General features: G+C 46.8%; 1 protein-coding gene across 6 annotated transcripts in view; it reads right to left on the minus strand.

Annotated features, from left to right (window-relative positions):
- LOC144175830 (choline/ethanolaminephosphotransferase 1-like) overlaps positions 1-11,379 on the minus strand; it is a 51,870-nt gene extending 40,491 nt beyond the window's left edge. For 3 of the 6 annotated variants that reach the window (XM_077704844.1, XM_077704841.1, XM_077704843.1), the window contains exon 1: positions 10,872-11,378. In XM_077704844.1, the coding sequence (XP_077560970.1) occupies positions 10,872-11,108 (237 nt within the window). In that variant the 5' untranslated portion in view covers positions 11,109-11,378. Of the gene's footprint in view, positions 1-7,968; positions 8,140-10,871 lie in introns of those variants that run through there. The other 3 variants (XM_077704840.1, XM_077704839.1, XM_077704842.1) reach the window with 2 other exon arrangements.
- Positions 11,380-22,217: the final 10,838 nt, after the last annotated feature.

Consider the following 22,217-nt stretch of genomic DNA (forward strand, 5'->3'; position numbering starts at 1 on the left):
AAAGGACAAGAATTGACAACTCACAAGAGCACTAGGCCAAGAAAAAATCTTGTAGTTTTTTTTTTTTTTTTTTTTTGCATAATTTGTTCATTTGCCCAGCTTGAACAGAGTATAAAAATGAGCACGGTTAACTGCACACCCCTCTGGCAGAAGGTGTAAACAAAAAAAAAAAGGCCCACTACTTTAAGACCAGGAAAACTTTCAAAGTAAGTTCGTGGAGTTAAAAAAATTTGTCTACACTCTTAAACTCCACTGCCCTTGGAGGCAGTGTTCCACCCACTGACCCTAACAATGCACACAGAACAACCACCCGCTGCCCTGCAATGCCTCTGAAGGCACAGTTACCGTCTGCACGCTGGATCTTGGCAGAGTAGGTGATGGTCAAATCGGCATAACTGGATTTAGATTGACTTTTCATTTTTTTTTCTCTTAGTAGCTCTACTTGTATACGCCAGAAATTGAATTTGCCCAGGTTTACAGAAATAAAAATACAGGAACCTTGAGAGACCCTGAAATGCATGCCGTGTGCCGCCTCATTATCGTATAGCCTGACATCGCAATATGTTCTTGCTTCAACAAGACACAGACGTCACTCACTAAAAACGGGATTTGGAGGCCTCTAAACTTCAGTTGGTTGCTTTTCTATGCCTGCATGAAAAACAGAGCACTTCTACAGCGTCCTCCACGTCGGGTTTCGAGAGGAAAAAAAAAAAAAAAGAAAATGCAAGCCCTGAAAAGGGCAGACAGACCAATTTAAAATCCTGCGTGACACCCAGGGAATGCCTCTTCACTCTATCAAGCTCACAACGTCCGTGACAACATAAGGTCACTCAAAAAAGCTGCAGACATGCCGAGAATCGCCTACCAGTGTAAACGTGTTCTTTGATTTTTTGTTTTGCCAACCTTACAAGCCCTTGGTGGCATTAAAAGTAGGCATAAACCCAGGCAGCACTTTTTTTTCCCCCTTTTATAAGAGTTGATCGCTTGAGGGCGCTGGATTAGTTAGGCCTTTGTTACTTCGTGAGCTCATTTTCACTTATCTTTAATATTGCTATTGTTTTAGCTAATCATGTGAGGATGTTTGATTAGATACAACACCTTCATAATTTCATTAGTTCTTTTCAAGTGTTTCTTAATTTGTGTGTGTGTGTGTCCACACGTGCATCGTACGTTATACTTCATTACATGAGCATGCTAGATTCAACAGACCTGTGATTTCGTTCCGCAATTTCCAGTCTTTTGGTTTTTCACTTCTCTTAGTTTTCCTATGAACAATGGTTGCCAGATCTGGCTACCCTTTTCTCTTTTCTGATTTACTTTTAGCCCTGTTTGGTTATTACAGATTCTCTTCATTTTTTTTTTTTTTGTAACAACAATCTACAATTACACTATTATAACAATTAAACGTGTTAACCTCAAAGCTTACAAAGGTTGGTGCAGATCCAAGGCATTACACCGTTCATGTCGTTGAACTCAGCAAAGAATGTTTACACACTAAAAAGGCTGAACAGCAAATCACAGCAGGCTCCCCCAACTCTCCTGCTTGGCTTGCTGGTTGTTTTTTTTTTTTTTTAGGGCTATGCTAGACCAAATATCTAATGAACAAAAGGAGGGCAGGAACTTTGTGGCCTAGTACTTCGACCAGAAGTGTAAACAACCTTATCAAGCGAACACGTATGTTTTAGAACAAGGCAAACAGTGCTAAAAACAGGACGTGCACTGAGGTGACACTACTGTGCGTGTGTGTGTGTCAGCTCAGTCCACGTCCTGTTTTTAGCGCTGTTCTCATAAAGCAACAACCATGCTTCCTGTCCTACGCATGTTTTATATATGCAGTAGATTTTGTTTGAATTATCAGAAGTTTGAATTACCAGAAGTTCTCATAAATATGACTCAGGGCAGCGTACCAACTCGTGTTGTAATAAAACATTGGCATATATTTAATAATACAACTTTCACACACAATACTGGAGTGCTATTTACACTTTGCAAAAACAAAAACCAGAAAGCACATACAGGTGACAGCTTTGCCTTTGCATGAGAGCTCAAAAAGTTTTTGATGCCAGCAACGGCAGCCAGTTTATTGCGAGGACTTCCTGCACTAGTATGCGGGTAATCAGCTTTATTTGTGATTGGTATTGATACAAGGACGCAAATGTGAGGCTAGATGCGGCAAATCCAGCAGATATTTTCCAGCAAGGACAAGAGAAAAGCCCGAAATAACCGAATTTACTCAATGATGCAGTTTGAATTACGAGGCTTTAAAATACGTTGACAACACAGTGGGCCAACGAAAATTTTGAAATTTGAATTTAGCAAAAGTTTGAATTATCCGGGTTTAAATTATCACAAGTCCACTGTATACAGCACTGAAGCTGTATACAGAGAATTTTTTTCAATTTCAAAAATTTCACAAGATTTTTTTTTTCATACCACATGGCATTTCTACAAGCATTAGTGGTGGTCCAGCAGTGCACATGGGCAAGTGAGCTTTTCAAAAGTCAACGGTAGTATTTCTTCCAATACATATCACGCTTGCGAAACTTAACTAAACCAGGGGAGTGAATACAGGCGGAATCGAGGCACTTCCTTTTTGACCCTGAAAAGTTTAAGAAGAAGCCAGCCAAGAAACCAGAAAGTGGGCTGCGGTGAGGCAGTGAAAAATTTCAGGCAAAATGTAAAATCCAAAAATTTTCGGTGTACAGGGAGACCACACATCGAAGCTACCAGGTGTAATTTAGACAGACCACCTCGGGATCTGTAGAACTTCCAAGTATTTCTTGTTTTTCGCCCACATAAAGAAGAAAAACAGCCGCTACATCCAGAATTAAACCCGCGTCCCCGTGCTCACAAGCGCAATGCCTTAGTCACGCAGCATGTAAATGACGCACGGAAAATGCGAATTGCCTCATATCCACCTTTTGCCTAAAATCCTTCTTTGAGTTAGTCGAGATACGCGTTCAATTTTTTTTTTTTTTTTTTTTTGCCGAGACTCCCCAAAGCTGGGCTTCCCTTTTTTTTTACCGCACCAAGAAAGATAAAAGCAGCTGTGCAAGAACAGGTGCAACCATTCCTCTCAATGACAATACGCAAAATGTGAATCACCTTGCAAGCTTTTGATAAATAATAAATTGGAACGGATTCCAAGACAAGCCGTACAGTTTAAGTCATGCGGTTTATCCTTCATGCTTATTAAAGAACGCAGTCGGCAACTGCGTTGTTATCTCGTTCTCATGCCAGTTTGCCCGAACTGGCAATGCGCAGAAAAATGGCCAGGTTGAAATTCTTGTACCGACTGTATAACAATGAATTTAATTTGGACTTCAGACTGAAGATGCATCCCCAAGGACGAGTGTCCTTTCGAACAGATCACCCTTGTGTTGTGATGCCCTATGAACCACGGGTCAATGCCTTCAAATTTTCTGGTGAAAACCACAGTCCAACAGCCTTGGTGAAGATGTATTCACTGACACATGCACAACGGAATCATTTGGGCGGAAACTGTCATTACGCGTTTTCTGAATGCAGTGTTTGTTGGCCCCTGAATACAGGGGCCATGCACACAAAACACAAGTTTGGTTCATTCAAAAGATTGCCTCATTAGAATCATACTGACACCACCTTTAATGCCCTCTTCGCTCAGATAAGCTATATAATTGGGAAAAAAGGGAATGGCCATGCGACCCACTAGCTCATTTCCAGCAACAGAACTGTGATGTCATATGCCCAGCTGTGCGATTGGCTGAGGCCGGCAATAGCAAACGCAAATTAGGCAGGGCTTATAGGCTTGCCGAACGAGCTATTTGCGCTTAAACGCAATGCATATTCATTTTACCAGCAGTAAGAACAGTGAAGTAAACAACAAAAGCAACGAAAATGCACATAGAAGTACCCATGCGTGCTGCTGTTGGTACCGGACACACTATGCTTGTTTTAGCTACACAGCAGTCTGCCGCTTGGAGTTGTCTTACACGACACTGGGCGACTGGCATAAGCATGACCGTATTTGTCACGACCGTCTTACGCGACAGTATTTGTTGAGTGAACACCATGTTTCCCGAAACGATTGTTTTCTACCTTGACAAAAACAAGCCAGGTGCAAACACGGTCAGAAACAAAGCAACAGCAGACAACAGTCCACGGCTGACTATGGTAGTGCCATCTGGGAGGACTAACGGTAAGCAAGGCTGCAGAGCCTAATGACGCGCTGGAAGTTTTTTTAAATACCCGCCCCTCTGACTTCATGGCAGATGTGTAGAAAACGCACAATTTGGCGGGAGAATGAAAATTTTAACCTACATTGATTAATTTCTCAGTGAATACGGCATCGTTTGCTGCCGGACAACAATTGCTGCGGGCACTATAAAACAGGGTGTCTTTCGAATAAATTAAACTTTTATTTTGTCTGCATGGCCTTTTAATGCAGAATAGGCCTTAAATGCTCGTTGAAAACTATTTTTCCCCACCCCTGTAACAGGCAGCAAGGACTAATAGTATTGGAAATAAAAATAAATGCATAGCACACACTCAAACCTCTGCAAAACTTGCTGCCTACATTGAGCAGCAAGCGAAACAATTCTGAGAAAAACCCATGTACCACAATACAACTGAATACAATACACTGCACGCAACAATGGGCATTCTTTGGACTGTCAGCTTCACCAGGCGCGTCTTCATGACAGTGCAGACCGTTCACACGAATTGTGGCCCGGTGTTGGTCACAACAATAGAACCCGAGTGGTGTGAGCAGGGTCAAAAGAAGAAAGCACCAAAATAAGAGGCAAATTCGAAAGACACCGCTTAAAACGTGATATTCCGCTTTAATACGCAACCATTTGAGACGTGACCCCGCAGCACACTTCGAGCAGTGCGAATAAACCTTTACGAGGTTGAGATTACACTGCCAGGAATACCTGACCCAACGCCGCTCCCTCCAATTTCCCTCATTATGCTGTGCTTTAATTACACCATTACGGCGGTGGCTGTCCTACTGGCTGTTACTGGTCAACGTCACGGTTTATTTCGCATTTCTGCTGACGATCCACCAACGTCGGCGCTGTGCACCAACCTCTGCTATGCCTGAACCTGCACGCAGTTTTAGCATTTTTTTGTTTTCACGCGCTTGGGGAGTTGGACTGACGAACTCAATACTTCACTTTCAATCGGACCACTTGACAACCAGCGTTTATTGCTTCAAAACCGCCCTACCAGCCTGAGCGCACGCTTGCAAGCAGGCAGCCGTGCCTGCTTTTTTGTTGCATCATACCCGAAATAGACCCTCCACATTGCGGAGAAAAGGATAAAACTACCCGGCCTGTGATATAGAGAAAGGCTGCCAAAGAGAAAGCCATGAGCCACTCCCCCTCACCAGGAGAGGGCGCGCAGCCATCGTCGTGTGTAAGGGGCCGTAGTTGTGTGGTGCATGGTCGAGTTGCGAGAGAACGATTTCGCGAGATTTTTCATCTCACGTAGCTCTGGTGATGGTAGACAGAGTTTCATAACTCTAGCAGTAGGAGATTGCTGGGACTTCAGCGTTCCGAATAATCCGTGATAAGTGCTGCTGTGTTCGCTTAAAGGGACCATGGAGACGAAACACAACCTCATTCAATTTGAAAGAATTGGTAACTCACTCAGGTCTGTTGCAGTCACGAACGACTCTTCTTAGCCAAGAAGGAAATGCCAGAAAACCCTTCAACCCTCATTTTACAGTGACACAATAGCGACACTACTGATGCCACCGCGAGAAATGCTAAAAGCATAGCCATCGATGTGTTAGCTGCACGTTGGCATTCGAGTGATGCGACCAAACGGAACTACAGGCACCAATACAACTGTCCGGTCTTGTGTCTTGGTGGTGCCTTTCACCTGCGGCCGCCAACTGCACAATTCCATGGCCTAAGAGACCTCGCCCCAAAGTGGCTGGGTAGTCGCCAATGCTTCTTCTGTTTTGTTTTATTCTTTAATTTATTTATATATTATTTATTTCAAAATTTGCGACAAAATTGGTATCAGTTATGGAGGCAAGGCAGTCTTTTCATGAACCAAAACTCGTACAAGGCCCCTTCATAACAATATGACGCTGCCTTGGTGTGAACGAACTGTTGCGTTTTGCAAGGCATGAATGAATATCCTCTTATAACAGTGGCCTGCGGTGCATTCGGCAAGCACTCTCAAATAATGAATATTAGGCTACCTTTATCACTTAAATAAAGGAGCGGTATATATAGCCAATCCGTATTGCCGGGAATGACACGAAGGGTACAAACTTGGCGACTTACTGAGCATGCGGAGACTAATGAGCCATCAATGAAGAATGATAGGCGCAACACATAGGGACAGGAAACAAGCCGCCTGGATCACGGAACAAACTCGAGTAGGCGATATCATAGTTCAAGTAAAGGAAAAGAAATGGACTTAGGCTGGCCATGAAGTGAGACGAAACAACAACCGGTAGATCTCAAGGGTAACTTAGTGGATACCGAGTGGATAACTTGATGGAAGGAGCAATTAACAAAATTTGCAAGGTCAAAGAATGGCCCCGGGCAGCACAGGACAGGTTAAAGGAGCCATGAAGAGAAAATACAACTTCGTTTAATTTGAAAGAACTAGGATTCGGTATCTCACTCAGCTTCATTACAGCCACAAAAGATGTTTTTTTTACGAAAAAAAAAAAAAACAAAGAAGTATTTAAAAGCTTTCAAATTTTGCGCCACAGCGGCGTGTTATGAGCAAGAATGATGTCATACGGGCCAACAATAAAACAATTTTCAGTGCGTTAACTGCACGTTAGCATTCAAGTGATGCGGTCAAATGGAACTAGAAGCCCTCCATAACAGACGTCCAGTCATGTGTCGTCGTGACAGGTCAGTTACGCGGCCGCCAATCGCGCAAAAAAGGTTCTGTGACGTCATAGAAAAGTTACAGAAAATTGGCTAGGGGGTCGCAACTGCTTCATGCGTTTTCTTCAATATCTCCGTTAATTGTTCGAAGATTGTGATGATATTGGTATCATTGTTATCGGGACTAAGCGGTCTTTCTAATAAACCCAACTTGTATTTTGTCTTCACGGCTCCTTTAAAGATGAGGTCTTCAACTGCAGTGCACAAATAGGTTCACAATGAGGACAATTATTATAAATCAACACATAAATAACCTGCAATTTAAGTATAAATTCAAAGCAGAAGTAACCATAATGTTATGCAGTTGTTGCTGAAAGATTCCTGTAACAATGCCGCTGGTCAGGAGCGGTGCTTCGTCTGTCAGAGCTTCAAAGGAACGTGTCCGCCAACCAGGCCAGCACACTGCGTGCTTTTATCGTGAAAGCGTGGCACCTCAAAGTGCAGATGCAACAGGGTGGTTATGGGACCCCCTTCTTTTCTTTTTCTTTCGGAATTCCACTTTCAATTATGCGTTTACCTAGCCCACTGCCTGCATGTTCCTCTGTCCTCAATGTCTCTAATCCATAAAAACCAACACTTTGCATTTTGATTAAGTGATTGATTGTAGGGTTTAATGCACCAACACAACACAGGCGATGAGGCGCGCCGTAGTGGAGGGCTACGGCTTAATTTTGACCACCTGGGGATCTTTAACGTGCGCCGAAATGTCGTACACACGAGCGTTTTTGTTTTTCGCCTCCATCAGAAAAGCGGCCGCCGAAGCCGGGAATCGAACCCGCGACCTCGTGCTCAGCAGCAGAACGCCCTAGCCACTGAGCCACCGCGGCGGGTACTTCGCATTTCAGTCGCAACGAACAAGGTCAATTTGAAATACAAAACTGGGTTGCTGCTCACAGCCCCATGGACCCCGGTTTAAGCCACAGCGACAACTCATTGCACCGTGCTTCTCCAGTCGCAGAAACAGTGCTGCATCTGCACAAAGATAAGGACCGTCGAGATACCGGAAGCGAAGGCCAGCCAAGTGGCTGAAGCACACCACTGGGGAAGGACAGCACATACACGCACACACCTCCACTAGATGATAAGCATGGCAGAACGAGTGGAGGAGGGAACGGCTCTGCACACACAAGGGACGGGGGATGCGTCTTTGACGATCTGCCACTCGTCTCGGAATTCTGTTACACGTGGGGGCAGAAAGCTGTAAGGAAACGAGCCCAAATGTCATGCGAGGCCATCAGCCTCGGCCAAGTTTGAGCCGTTGAGAAAGAATAAAGGTTAGGTCGACAGCTAAGCTGGGCATCTCTGTGGTCCCTTCTGGCTTGGAATTTCCCGTCGATACACAAAACACCATGTGCCACGTTCAAACCTCACACCTCGGATTTGACGCGTAATCTCAGATGTGTGAAACTTGAACACAGGGGACGAAAACGGAGGTCTTTTTTAGTTGCATCAAAATGCTGTTGGACGATAAGGTCACACAATATAAATTTGTACTGCTTCCAGCACTGCAAAACTGAATCAAAAGGGAGACTTCCTTAGTTTAAGAAAAAAGGAACAACATTAACTGAGCCGAAACAGCTAGAAATCAATTGGAAAACCTTTGCGCACTGAGAGCTGCTGGACAACCTAAAAGTTCCAAAGTGGGACGAATCATTTCAAGCATTTCTATTCTTTATATTGGCAAGGACTTGCAGTTATTTTGATTGTGCACTCTTTGCTTACAAAAGGGATCCTGCGCCAAACCCGTGAAGAGGAATAAGTCTGTTGGAATAAATGTGAACCATTTCAGATTTGACACCAGCACTACGAAGCAGTTGAAATTTTGTTGTTGGTAACAGCAACCAGACGTTACTACATTTTCAAAATCAGAATGACCTGCCTGCTAAGTACTATATTGCCTTTTTTTATTTGGCGAGCCATCTGCACATACAAAAGCAATCTGGCTTTTATGTCTGCCTCTAAACACAAAAATGGTGTGGCAGAGGGTTCGTAATTACCTTTTATGTTCAAAGCAGCACCTGGCTACCTTTTGTGAAAAAGCAGGCTGCCTTTCTTAGAGCCTCATAAACAGTAACAAAGAAGCACATTGTTGCGACAAAAATCTAACCCCCTCCCCCTCACTAGATCAGTCACATATCGCCACTTGCCTTCTCACCACACAATCCCAGCCTTCGAACTTCAATAAAAATGTAACACTAGCTGATGTCGACTAAGGTATTCTTTTAGAAATGTGGAATCCTGGGAGATCTTATTACTCAACCATAAAGCAGAAGAGCAACGCAAAGTCATCGGTCTGGCCCTGACTGCTGCCGAATGGCCGAATCCCAAGGGATTCCGGCCAACGGTTAGGGGTTGAACGGGGGTCTAGGCTAATGCCCTCTCCCTCGTCATTTTAGACGGGTGCAAATAAAGGTTAATTCTCTCTCTCTCTCAATGGCTTCCACACCCATTGGTGGGATCCATAGGGGGGAGGGGTCCGGATGTCACGACCCCTTCTCAATTTTTGAATATCTACTCCCAAGAAGACCCCTCAGGTCGTAGAAAAAGTCTAGTGGATGCTTTTTTTTTTTCCGTCTTGAATTTTTGTTTTTCCGAAATATCGGTGAATAAACAAGGCTGCTCCTCCTCCTCTCTCTCATCATCATCATCATCACTGATAAAAGCTGACCCCCCCTCTCAGGAAAAACCTGGATCCGCCGCTATCCATAATCCACACCAACCTACCATCCATTTTAAACTGCCCACGATCTAACCAAGAGCAGAGTCGTATTCCTTATTGGCAAGGGCAGTCCTTGGACTGCCTTAATTGAGGAGACCAAATGTCAGGCGATAATATTTCTAAGGTCCTTTTCCCCACATGTGAGGCGGGGAAAAAGCTTTTTTAACATTGACCGCGTTCTGACGACCTTCCGGCGTAGCGGCACCGTATTCCCAACTGCCGCGTAGTGTCAAATGTCTTCCTTGACAGCCCGCTTCGAACTTGGGCGATAAATCAGACTGCATCGTCGCGGAACGCCGGCGTTGCCCCGGACACGTGGTCGCCCTTGCGAAAGCGGCCCCAGGGACGGCGAAGTGGGCAAGAAAGCAGAAAGCGCGAACGAGGTCGTATCGGGCAGGTCTGCCCTTCAAGCGACGGAGACACCTTTACCGGAAACGACGACGAACTGTCACCCGCTTTACGACACTTCAAGGACTGAACCCGCGAAAAAACTTCCCATCCGACGTCGCTTCCTGCGCTGCGCCTGGAATGAATGGAGCCGCTAAGCTATTCGCACTGCTTTACTTCCATATTTAACGCGGCCTTGGCTGGAAAGAGGTCGGTCCTCGCGGCGGGACACGCGCGGACACCGACGCGCCGGTGGCGGTAGTGGCGCGGCTTTCACAAGCAGTCACCTGCGGCTGCCGTGCTAACCAAGTAGCGACTTTCGTCGTTCGGTACGGGCCTACGAAGACGGGCCTCGACTCGTGCAAGGGAGCGCCGAGTGGGAAGGGTGGGGGGGAAGGCTACGGTTGCACAACGCTCGCTGCGTTCCCCGCTCGCGTTTGCCCAATTCACCGTCGGCGAGCCGTCGCCCAGATAGAGAACGCAGCGCAGTTTTGCCGGGAAGAAAACGTCCCGGCGCAAACGGAGCGGAGCGGCCGCCGAGAGCAGGTCAACCTTCGAGGACAATTGCCCTCGCCGCACGCCTTTCAAGGTGGTGGTGGTGGTGGTACCACCAGCACCGAACTGGGCCGCCGCCGCCGCCAACGACGATGGGTTCGCTCGCGAGCGCAACAAGCACGCACGCGCAAAAACCGTACGAGCGAAATCTCTCCCCCCTCGGTCGCGTGATATCGAGGGTGTCCCTCGCGGTCAGCCGAGCGGGTGACGTGTTTGACGTGCGGCGCGCGTGCGTGTGCCAAGGGGGGAGCCATTCAACGCGGAATGAAAGCACACACGCGCACGTAGGTAGCAGGTACGGCCGCACTCACCTCTTGCGTGGCGGTGGGGCTGTAGTAGACGAGTATGAGCGACGTGACGATGTTGACGAACAGTCCCGACAGCGTCATGAGGTTCGGCGCGAGCCAGAGCGGACACTTGCTGGTCACCCAGTTCCAAAAGGGCTGCATGAACGGGTCCATGAACGAGGCTCCCGAGCAGCTGTACTTGTGCTCGGACAGCCTCTTCAGCTGCTGCGGGCTGAGGATGTCGCTCGAGCTGAAGATCATGGTGCTTCTCGGAGGAGCCGCGCAGCTGTCGGGTGCACTGTAGGCCTTCGCGCACTCGCACACACGCGCACACACCACCGCTCACTGCACGCCGCCTCGAAAGTCCCTCGTCGTCACCGAAGCCGCCATTCCGAGATAATTATCGGTCGCAGTGGACGACGCTCGGCCGCGCGGCCTGCACCAACGTCCATACAACGCGACACTCGACGACCGCAAATGCAAGGAAAACGCCCGATCTGTTATTAGCTGAACGTGCTGATGGTGATAGTGAGCATAGTGAGTCACCTGACAGCCCTAAAGCTCCTAAAGCCATGGAGGGCTTTAGGCGAGGCAAAATGAGCGCTGCGTGACACGATACAACAATATTTTTCTCTCTGCCATAGCAAAAACTTTGGCGTTTTATTACATTTTTGTTCATTATCAGTTATTGTTTAAGCAATATCACAATATAAAAAGCTTTAATAGTCTGAAAATAAATGTCGCACAGTGTGATCTATGTTGGTTTCGGTTTTGATTTCTTTGCCCCCCCCCCGCCTTTTTTTTTTTCTCATTCCTCATGTTCCTGCGCATGCATCGTGTTCCCGCGCGTGCACTGCAAATCATCGCGGGCGCTTTGGTGTATTCGCGGCTGTTATTCCCCGTTGCATTTATCATTTTTATCTGCCGCATCCTCACTGAACACCGGAACCTAGCGATAGAGATCGTTGCCAGCGGTCATCGATTGTCCCTGCATTTAAAAACGCTATGCAACTGCCGTGGAAAGATAAATTTCGGATATTATTAAGTGGCCCACGTACGATCGTGTTCCCCCATTTACATGAACGATTAAGCATACCATCAGTTCTTTCCCGTTATCATCAAGTTAAGGAACGATCGATTGTCATGCTTGAATTGTTTACGTCACGCGCACCAACTTGTTTTGAATTGTTTATTATGCAAAAGGGTACACGATTGTGCGTCGATATCAGCGGCGGCCCGTCAGGCTGGGCCAGATAACGTCTTTTCGGATCGAAGCTAACATTGCGTGTCACCTGTGAAAACTTATTAATTATCACGCCGTAGGGCAATCTCTCGCAAGAAAAAAAAGAAAAAAGATCGAAGCTGACAGAAAGTTGTCGTTTACAGTTGCCGAAAAAGCCCCAGGCAAAAAAAAAAAAGCTTTTTTTCAAGACGCCACTGCGCATGCGCGAAGCCCTAGCGGTGAACGCGAGAAACTGTTTGGAGGGCCACTGCACCATCCGCCTGCAGTGTCCACCGATACTTGGCTGAGGCCCATGCATCGTCGGCAACGTGAACTGCAAATATCTAGCCACTTTTGTGTCGTTTGAATGCAATGCCGCTTTCGTGTGCTGCGTACAAGTGCGGGCCCAGGGTCACAAGAAGGATCGTTTTTTTTTTTTTTTTTTTTCGCTTCCCATCAGCTACACGCGACAGGCAACGCCGAGAAGCCTGGATTAGGGCTGTGCGGGCCAAGGGTCACAAGAAGGAGCGTTATTTTTTTTTTCGCTTCCCATCAGCTACACGCGACAGGCAACGCCGAGAAGCCTGGATTAGGGCTGTGCGACGCCAGTCTGAAAATGGGAAGCGGAAGTAACCGCAGTTAAGTTTAACCGTGGTTACAAAACTTTAACCGCGGTTATCACAAACTGTGGTTTTTAAATTCCGATTGTGGTGACCGCGGTCACTTGGTTGTGAGCGCACAAAAATAAATTACCACACTTTTAACTTAACGAGTAAAAACGAAAGAGAAGCAGTGTAGAAAACACGAAATATCGTTAAAGCACTCGCTTCAGACCCAAACGCAACGCACTCGCACGCGGCGAGGAGAGAGGCTTCCCCAACTGCCCGCAACCGGCTTGGTTTGCTCAGGTCAGCTCGGTGTCGGGAACTTTAGGCTTAGCATCGCGGTGGATATTTGACCACCGCTATCTCTATAACTGCGAATTACAATCCGTAGCACAATTTTTCACCGCACTAACATCAACTTTCTCGCATGTGAAAGTTCTTTTCCGTGATCATATTGATTTCGAAGAGCTGCGATAAGCTGTTGCTGCCGTGGTCTGGGCCGGTTCGAGCCGCTTGCAGTTCCGTGCAGGCAGGCGCGCCGGCGTGTTCACAGGCACGGCCGACGTGCGCGCCGATCGTTTCCGAGTGCTGAAAACGCTTCATGATTGCCCGGTTTATCCATTTTTTTGGCGGACGACGTGCGGAATTCACCAATTTAGCACAGCTTTTGTCGTAGTTGATCGGGTGGATCGGGAAACGAGCCGCTGCTGACGGGCAGTCGCACTGCTTGCGAGAGCAACGCAATGAATGCCAGCACCTCTTGGGGGCTGGCGTTTGAGAACCTTCGTCTCATCCAAACGCCAGGTGATTTTTTTTTTTTGCCTCCGCTGATGCGTCCGAACTGACTTGCGTGATTTTGAGCTGTGGAAACTGCGGTTAGCGTGACTGTACTGAGGTGGCCAAGCTCAGTTTGCGTTAACCAAGGTTAGCGGGGTAACCGCAGTTTCGTCTGCCGTGTAACGCAGCAAACTGCGGTTTTGTCTAACCGCGGTTCGTGTAACCGTGGTTAACTGCGCCCGTGTAACTAGGGTCGACCGGGCCAAGTCCGTCCAGCCGTTGGTAACGGCAAGAAAGCCTCTCGGAATGAATTGTTCCCCTGGCCATTGCATGCTGATGCAGCTGCAGTCGTCAGGAGAAGTGTAAGATTAAAAAAAGCGACTAGGTGAGACGGAAAGCTACTTTCTCTTCGAGCGTCGAAAAACAACGCGCTCACGCCGAAGGCAACCACCACGATGAACCGCGCTAACCTTGACCTCCGATCTGCTTTCCGTCGCTACCTCAAGAGGGCGCCACACCGCAGCGAAAAAGACAGATTAGGTTTAATGTACACCCCGATGTTTGCAGCCAACCACAAAAAGAGTACATGATGCCTCTGCAAGCGCTAGCTATTTTCGTGGAAGAGCAATATATTGAAGAGTGCAGTACTTTTCGCCTAATTTGTCATCGCATACGATACAACTAGCAGTAAAAAACAGACGTTAAAGCTCTTGCCGTTACCCGCGTTAATGGAGAGGTTTAGCATAGCGGCTAGCGGAGGCCTACGCTACGGCGGCGGGTTAGCGAGACGCAACTGCGCAGGCGCACGCGGGGAGGGTGAGGAGTTTGAAGAGGAATGAGCAAGCATGGCGAAGGCCGGCCCGCGGAACTAGACTCTACGCGGAACTATCACGACTCCTGCCGGAACGAATTTGCGCCTGCCCAGTCGGGCCCCGCTATCCGCCGCCGCAGCGTTAGCGGACGGTGCCCGCTATGCTAAAACTCTCTAATATTATGGAGCATCAAAAATACAAATTCACGGTCATTTCATCACCAAGAAGCATCGTACGTGACCCTGCTGAGAGCATATAAAAAAAACCGCTTGCATATAATTAATAAGATGGCGAATTCGTGGAAAATTCATGAAGTTAAGATTGTAAGGTCTCATGCTCTAGATCTACCCTGGCTTACGTTTGACGCCACGTACTCAAACACCGAGGTGGGCAGTGGGTGAACGTCCTCATCAGTGTATTCTGCTTTGCAAAGGCGTGAGCTCACAATTCAGTTAATAACGTGTGTGCAGAGCATGGGCACCATCTTCATTGTAGGCATGCTGTGCATGTAAGCTAGCTTAATTCCTGAAATTTGCATTTATCTCAAAAGTATGAATTGTGAGAGTAGTACGCATATATGTATTTTACCTGTGCTCCATCGATTAATTTTCTTCCTACTTCATTCAGACATTTTTATCTGTATTCACTACATTTATATTCTCCTAGGAATAAGCACAGATAACGTTTGGCTGGAAGTGTTAACGTAACAGCAGATATGATTGCAATAAGCATTGACGTTGGAAGATGCATTATGCACCCAATGTACACGCTAGCACCTGAGATCATGTCTCAATGTTAACAGTAGAATTGTGACAATCAGGTGCATATTGTCAAGTATGTCACAACAATGATAGAACAAAGCCCCTAAGACAACTACACATATCACTTTTAAAGTTTTTGTTTGCGGAGACGTCAGCGACACCTAGGCTTAACTAGTGCAACTGTAAGTAGGACCTTTCTAAACAATTAGGGAGACCGTTACTGCTTAATTATGGCGCGCAAGGAGAGGCAGTGGGCAAGGCAGTCTACTACTCGAGTTACCTCCTGATTGGACAAATGTATCCTCATCTGAGAAAATGAAGCCCGTAAAATGAAGCGTGTAAGTAAAAAAAGGTGATGGGATCATTACAGGGCTTTTCGTGAGTTGCAGAAAAATTGGCTGAGTTGATGTTCGTATAAATCGGATAAGAACACGTAATATGCATGTGTCGATCGAAGTTGTCATTTCTTGTATAAGAAATTTCTTTCACTAGCCCTGATAGCCAGGATAAAGTCACAAAAGGCACGACACTCATCCCTCCTGAGTAAACACATGCTGTCTTCCCAAGTGGAGAAAGTTGACGGGACGTGCGAATAGAAGTTTTAAAAAAACAATTCCCATCAACTGGGTAGTATCCTGAAAGCCCACTATGCTGCAATCACCTAGTACTACATAACTGCAATTCGAAAAAGATGGAATGCTGCTGGGAATTCCTTCCTCGTTTCAAAAGATTCAAAAAAGTCTACCCGTAATGAGCGCACCGTGTCAGGTATTGTAACTGCCCATTGTCCTCACCAGACAGGACAAATTTTTCCAAGACCTAGCAGTTATAGGAGCCTTAGCATAGCCCCCCAAAAAAAGGTTGTCTTTAGATGTGAAAGGAGAAACGAGCACTTTTTTACAAGCTACACTTAAGCAGTCTGCTAATTGTGGAGACGAATTGCGACTTGGTGGCATGCAACATATGTTCATGCTTTGCCACCGCTGAGTCAATGGTGAACTTATGAAACAAAGTTTCCCGAATCGCTTCATTAGTGATTCTTGCCTAGAGTGGCGGCAGGCGCCCCAGTTTGTTCTTAGGCGAGGGTGATGGTGAAGGAGACGTTTTTGGATGTGTGGCAACAGTGCAGCCATGAAAAAGACCTGGTTATTTCAGCGGCTTCAATAACCTTTCGTACGTCCTTCCTGTGGTGCCTTGCCGAGATACGAGTGCGCACAAATTCTAGAGTACAGTTGCGGTCACGGCAATGTGTGCCAAGGTGGCCACCCACAGTTCGGTTCACATTGTAGTCATGCTCGTGAAGCCTGTCATTCGTGCATCGGACTGTCTGTCCCACATACCCTATCGCAGTCCAGGACTATCGAATAAACTACGCCCTAATTACATTCTTTCTTTCTTTATTGCTTCTTTCCGTACAGAAAGGGGAGCAGAGGCAAAAGGCTTGGAGCCTGACTAGGGCCCCTGCTCCGGTGGCAGGCAGCGTGCGGTCACAGTATATTATAATGCACACTTGCAGTCGAGTGTACAAAAAAAAAAAAAAAGGAGGGCTACAGACTACACTGGTCGAATGACCGGTGTAAGAATCGACCGGTCAATTCTCGTAATTTATCGAGCAGGTGCAGGGCTCCCTCATGCCTCCATTGACACATTTGCCCAGGGCATCCAATTTGTTGGTTTCAGAGAACATGACGTTTATGTTTCCCCGCGTCCAATCTTTTTGAGGCAGTGGGACACGTTATGAATGTATGGTATGACGACTACCTTTTCCTTTCAACTTGCGCCTTGCTCATATGCTTGTTCAAGCTCTCTGCAACAGACACAACCCGGTGGGAAGGATAACCCGCTGCCAACAGGCTGATTAAGGCTGGAACGCATAGAATGATAGCACGCTTTTTTCACGGCATTACCCAAACACAGGTTAGTGACAGCCCTTTTAAAGAGTTTAGAGTGTGCCGACCTGTGCAGCAGCAGTGGTTTGTTCACTCTAAGCTCATACTTCCAGCAGATGTGGTCACTAGAAAATGTGCGCCTCAGGTCCAAGAACTTGTTTGAGCTGCTCTCTGGAAACTCGTGGGCGAGCTCGAGTGGTTCAAGGTAACGCCGGAAGTTCGGTCGAGAACATCAGAAACGACATCATGTGGACGACATTGTTTGGCCTCACGAAGAATTAGGAAATTATCCATGAACTGAAACACTTTCTGAACAGACGTACCTCCCAGAGAGCACACAAGAACTATGTCCTTTTCCGCTATAAACAGGTCACTTGGGACTGGTGCCAGGCACGATCCTATACAAATGCCCCTTTTTTTGAAGGTAAATGATCCCTTCGTACATCATACATGGACCTCAAGTATAGGGACAACAGCTTGAGGGAGCCCCGGACTGACACACCGCAGGCGTTCTGGAACGTGACTGCTCCAAAGGTGTCAATGCAGTCTTCAACACACTTCAACAGCTCATTTTGAGGTACAGAATAGTACAAATCGTTTGCATTAATGGAGGCACCCACAAAGTCCGAATTGGAATTGTCATGTAAAAACTGTGTCACTTCATCTGAAAACCTCACCAAGAACGGATCGTCAACGGTCAGCAGGTTTAGTTTTTCTTGCAGGAAAATAGCAATCGTCTTCTGATAGGTACCGTTCTCCGAGATTATTACCCGGAAGGAGCAGTCAACTTTATGAGTTTTGCAGTGAATAAAATGTCGAGGCAGAGGGTTTTGTGCTAGACTCAATTGAACTAACAAGGTGGTCAAAACCTAACTTCTTACAAAGTTTCTTGGTGGCAGACTTTGGCTTAGAAATGACGGAGAGAACGTGTCAATCAATTTCCTCGTCCTGGTTGTTCTGTTCTGCATACCCTCCAACAAAATGCCGAGTGGAGCTCTGTTCTCTTGACAGAGCTCCTAGGCTAGCATTTCAAAAATGCCTGGGAGTATGACGCTATCACTAACGCCATGAGGTGTGCCCTAGTCAAGAACACTAGATTAATTTATATTGCTTGTTTCTTCATTTTTGCAACCGAATGTGACATTGCTTCTACCAAAAAAAAACGTGTAAAAATCCCGGGCCATATCTACTAACGTGAATCCTGGGGAGGGGTGACGCATGCAGTGCGTAAGTGTATTCTTGGTGACTTGGTGTTTTTGCCAATGGAGATGAAACCGGTAGGGGGTATAGGTATACAGCTTTGCTGTAAAAGGCTGGCCTTTGAAGCAGGGCCGTACCCAGAAATTTTTTTCGGGGGGTGTTATGAATTTTGGGAAGGGGGTAATTTGGCTGAAAGCAACAGTAAGTATTGTTTACGTGCTGCCTGGAAAAGATTTCGGGAGGGGTTCGAACCCCCAAACCCCCCCTCTGGGTATGGCCCTGCTTTGAAGCACGAAGCGTTCTAGCACGATGCTAAATGAGTCCCGGTGTTCTTTTAGTGTGCATTACATTCTAGTACAAGGCGTAAAAGAGTGTCCCTGTGTTTTAGTACCGTGACTACATGAGATTGTGGTAACGACGATGGCATGAGATGCCAATGGCCCGAGCCCCTGAGGGGCTTCGCCCCTAAAAATATTTGTTTGTGCCCCGTGAAGTTCTTCCATTCCAGCTTTATCCCACGTGTAGTGGCTGAGGCCAGAAAGCAGAATACTGTTCAGACATTATGCTGCCACACAAGTTTCGTTAGAATCTCACCTAAATTCAGAAGCTGTGTGCTGCTCTGTGGATGCTACAGAATTCTCTATTCAACCATCGGATGAGTGTGCCTGCCTCACCGGGACATACTAAGGAAGCCGACTGAAGAGCTTGTTTGTAAAAATGGAAGCTTAGGTAAGTTGGTATTCCGTAACTGGTAAACAGCACAGACGAATACACTAGCGGAAGGAAGGCACAAACACGGCATCGTGTTTGTGTCTTCTTTCCTCTCGTGCATTTGTCCGCTGGAAAAGAGCGACAGTAGGCGTTAGTGCCCTGTAAGAAAATTCCCTTACCCCCTACTACTGTGCTAATGGAATTGCTGTGCTACACGTTGTAGTTTCGGCTGTACTGCACGCAATTTGCGAAATGAAGCATAGTATAGTAGACACTATACTACCAGATTTCCTGATGACACCTTGCCAAGTGACTCAGGGGGGACAGATTGCGAAGCATGATTACCGCACTGTACAAGCAGAGTAGAACCGTGGGCCTGAAAAGTAATATGGGCAAAACTAAAGTAATGCTCAATAACCTCAGGAGAGCACACCGGTTTGAGATGGGCAGCGAGGCAGTGAAAGTGGTAAGCGAACCCCTGATCCCAACCATGAGGCAGAGATAACTAGGAGGGTAAGAATGGGGTGGAGTGCATACAGCAGACATTCTCAGATAATGAATGGCAGCCTACCCTTGTCCCTGAAGAAGAAATTGTATGACAGCTGCATCTTACCGGTACTCACCTACGGGGCAGGAACTTGGAGGCTCACTAAGAGGGTTCAACTTAAATTGAGAACGACTCAGTGAGCAATGGAACAGAAGGTAATAGGTAAAAAAGGGACAAGAAAAGAGCAGAGTGGGTCAGGGAACAAATGCGTGTTAAGGACATATTAGTAGAAATTAAGAAGAAGAAATGGACATGGGCAGGCCATGTAATGCGAAGGCAAGGATCCCTATAGAAGGCAAGCATGGCAGGGGGTGGCAGAAAGTTAGATGGGCAGACAAGGTGAAAAAGTTTGTGGGGATACGTTGGCCGCAGTTAGCACAGGGCTGGGGTAATTGGAGATTAATGGGAGAGGCCTTTGCCTTGCAGTGGGCATAGACAGGCTGATGATGGTGACGATAGTAGACACTTTCTTGGGAAGGAGCACTTTGTATTAGAATACGAAGCACGCCTGGTGCCAAGAATAAATTCCTCATTCCGCACATACAGTCGAATCCACTTATAACGATACCGCTTATAACGATATATCGGATATAACGATGGACAACGATTGCACCGTCCAATTTTGTATGCGTTCTATGGTAAAATAACCCGCTTATTACGATGCTCCCGAGCCGCGATATCGGATATAGCGATTGAATCCGCTTACCGCGTGCGCCGAAAATGCGAGCTGCCGCCGACGCTGGCGCCGGCACTCGGCGCCGACAGCACGCGACGCGCCTTGCATCCCGTCCACCCCTCAGAAAACGAGTCGACTGCGCCAAGCGAGAGGAGGAGCAGCTTTTCTTCCCGACTCCCCTCCCGGAGCCGCTGCTTTGGCCTCGTCCGCGCGTCCGGCCATTGGTTCGGCTGGTCGGCCAGTTCGGCTCGCACTGCTCGCAGCTCGGAAGTATCCCTCGCCATTTCCGCGCGCCGAACTGAGTGCTTTTTTTTCTCCGCATCTGCCTCCGTTCAACGTTTCACCAGCTTCACTGCGGAGTCGGACTGAACGTTCGGACGCCATGGTCGATTTGCCTGCGGCGCTGCGGCGAGCATCTAATTGCCTGGAGCAATTAGATGCTCTCGAAAAAGATGTGCGTCAGCTTCGCGTGAAGCAGTCAAAGCTGACTGACTATGGCTTTTCTGCAAACGAGTAGTTGCACTACCTCATTTGCATGCTAATAAAATGTTTTGATCTCTCTTGTGGCTTTTTTTTTCTCGACCCGCTTATAACGATTATCGGTTATAAAGATGGGATTTTCTTGGCCCTTGGATATCGTTATAAGTGGACTAGACTGTATAAGCATGACACGACATATCCTCATAGACGTCATCAAATTTGCCATTCCAACCAAGAGACTGCTCACTTTTCACTGTCACGAAGGTGAAAAATAATCGGCATGATCAAGATGGTGCTCATGTGATGCAGCCATCCTTTTGTAACATAACAAAGGAAAGATCTAGCATCACTTCTTGTGATGACGGATTCGGGTAGACAGCCGAGCAAAAGAGCAATTTTGAGCAATAGAGTTTTCTGCTTCTCGCATTTTCTGTCCATACCGCTTCCTTCAGAACAGAAAAGTAACCCTGAATGACTTTCAAAGCAAAAGCTTTCTTAGTGGGATCAATGGCAATCTGCTAAAAAAACTGATGCATTTCCCTTATAGACCAGTTGGTTGACCGAAAAGCTCTGATAAGATCTCTGGACACCCAGCGTTTGCGTGAAACCGGCTTCCACTGTATCAAAACGGTTACTTTTAAAATCGTGAAAAAAGAAAAGTTTCAGGTAAGACAATACATGCATTGATCATGAAGGGGGAGTACAATAGTATAACGTGATCTTATAAACCACGTATCGGTATACATTTAGATTGTTCATAGATGCGTTTACCTAGTGCGCAAAAAATGGCCCGTGGGTTCGTTCCTCATTTACAATTTGGTTCGACGGTCGAGTGGATGCACTTTCACCAAAGGATGGACACATTTTTAGCTTTCGCACTTCTCTCAACTTTCTTTACGATGGAATAGTAATTTTTTTTCTCCTTTTAACATGTCCAAGACAAGGGTGCAGGTGTTCTTGTGGTCCCAAAATTTATGCCTGCTCCCTTTATTCCTTCTTATTCTGAAATTTATTCCATCCTTTATTTTTGTTAGCCAGAAATTATTCCTCCGCCTCTCTTTTTAAACCGAAGCTTTTCCCCTCTACCCCCCAAGGGTTCTGTTGCGACCGTTGGTGCCAACAAAAAACTCCTGCGAACCAATAATAGAAGTAACTGGCACCGCCAAGAATCGAACCTGGAACGAATAGAGAAACGGAGCGAGAGCCCGTTGTCCTACCACTTGAGCTACGAGCCAACGCGGAGATGGGGGAGACAGACAGTGCACTCACCGAGCACATCTGCAGGTTTACCTCCTGCGTTCTCGCTGAATGCCACGTGATAGCGTCACGGGACCTCTCGTGACACTATGTGCTCCGCCCACGGCACAAGCTGCAGCCGTGTGTGCGCCTTGCGCATGCACTAGTAGTTAGTGAAATTAAAGGAAGATAACTCCAACGCATCAGACTTCTCCTCCGTCTCTGCCGCCGATCTCGTCGCCTCTGTCGGCAGCGGCAGGCACGGAGGAGAAATGAGACCGCCGAACACCGGGTTTGAGCTTCCTTTAATTTTATAAAAAAAGAGTTTCTACTCATGTGCCTCACCAATACAATTCAACCAACCACCGTTCATGAATCCTGCATTGACTTAACCTTAGCAAATAATATCTCTATGAAGTAATAATGAGTGTGGTTAGGTGCATTTCACTTGCCT

Source organism: Haemaphysalis longicornis, unplaced genomic scaffold (genome assembly GCF_048455015.1).
Source record: "Haemaphysalis longicornis isolate Haplotype H1 unplaced genomic scaffold, Haemaphysalis longicornis Haplotype H1 scaffold_3, whole genome shotgun sequence".
Taxonomy (NCBI): domain Eukaryota; kingdom Metazoa; phylum Arthropoda; class Arachnida; order Ixodida; family Ixodidae; genus Haemaphysalis; species Haemaphysalis longicornis.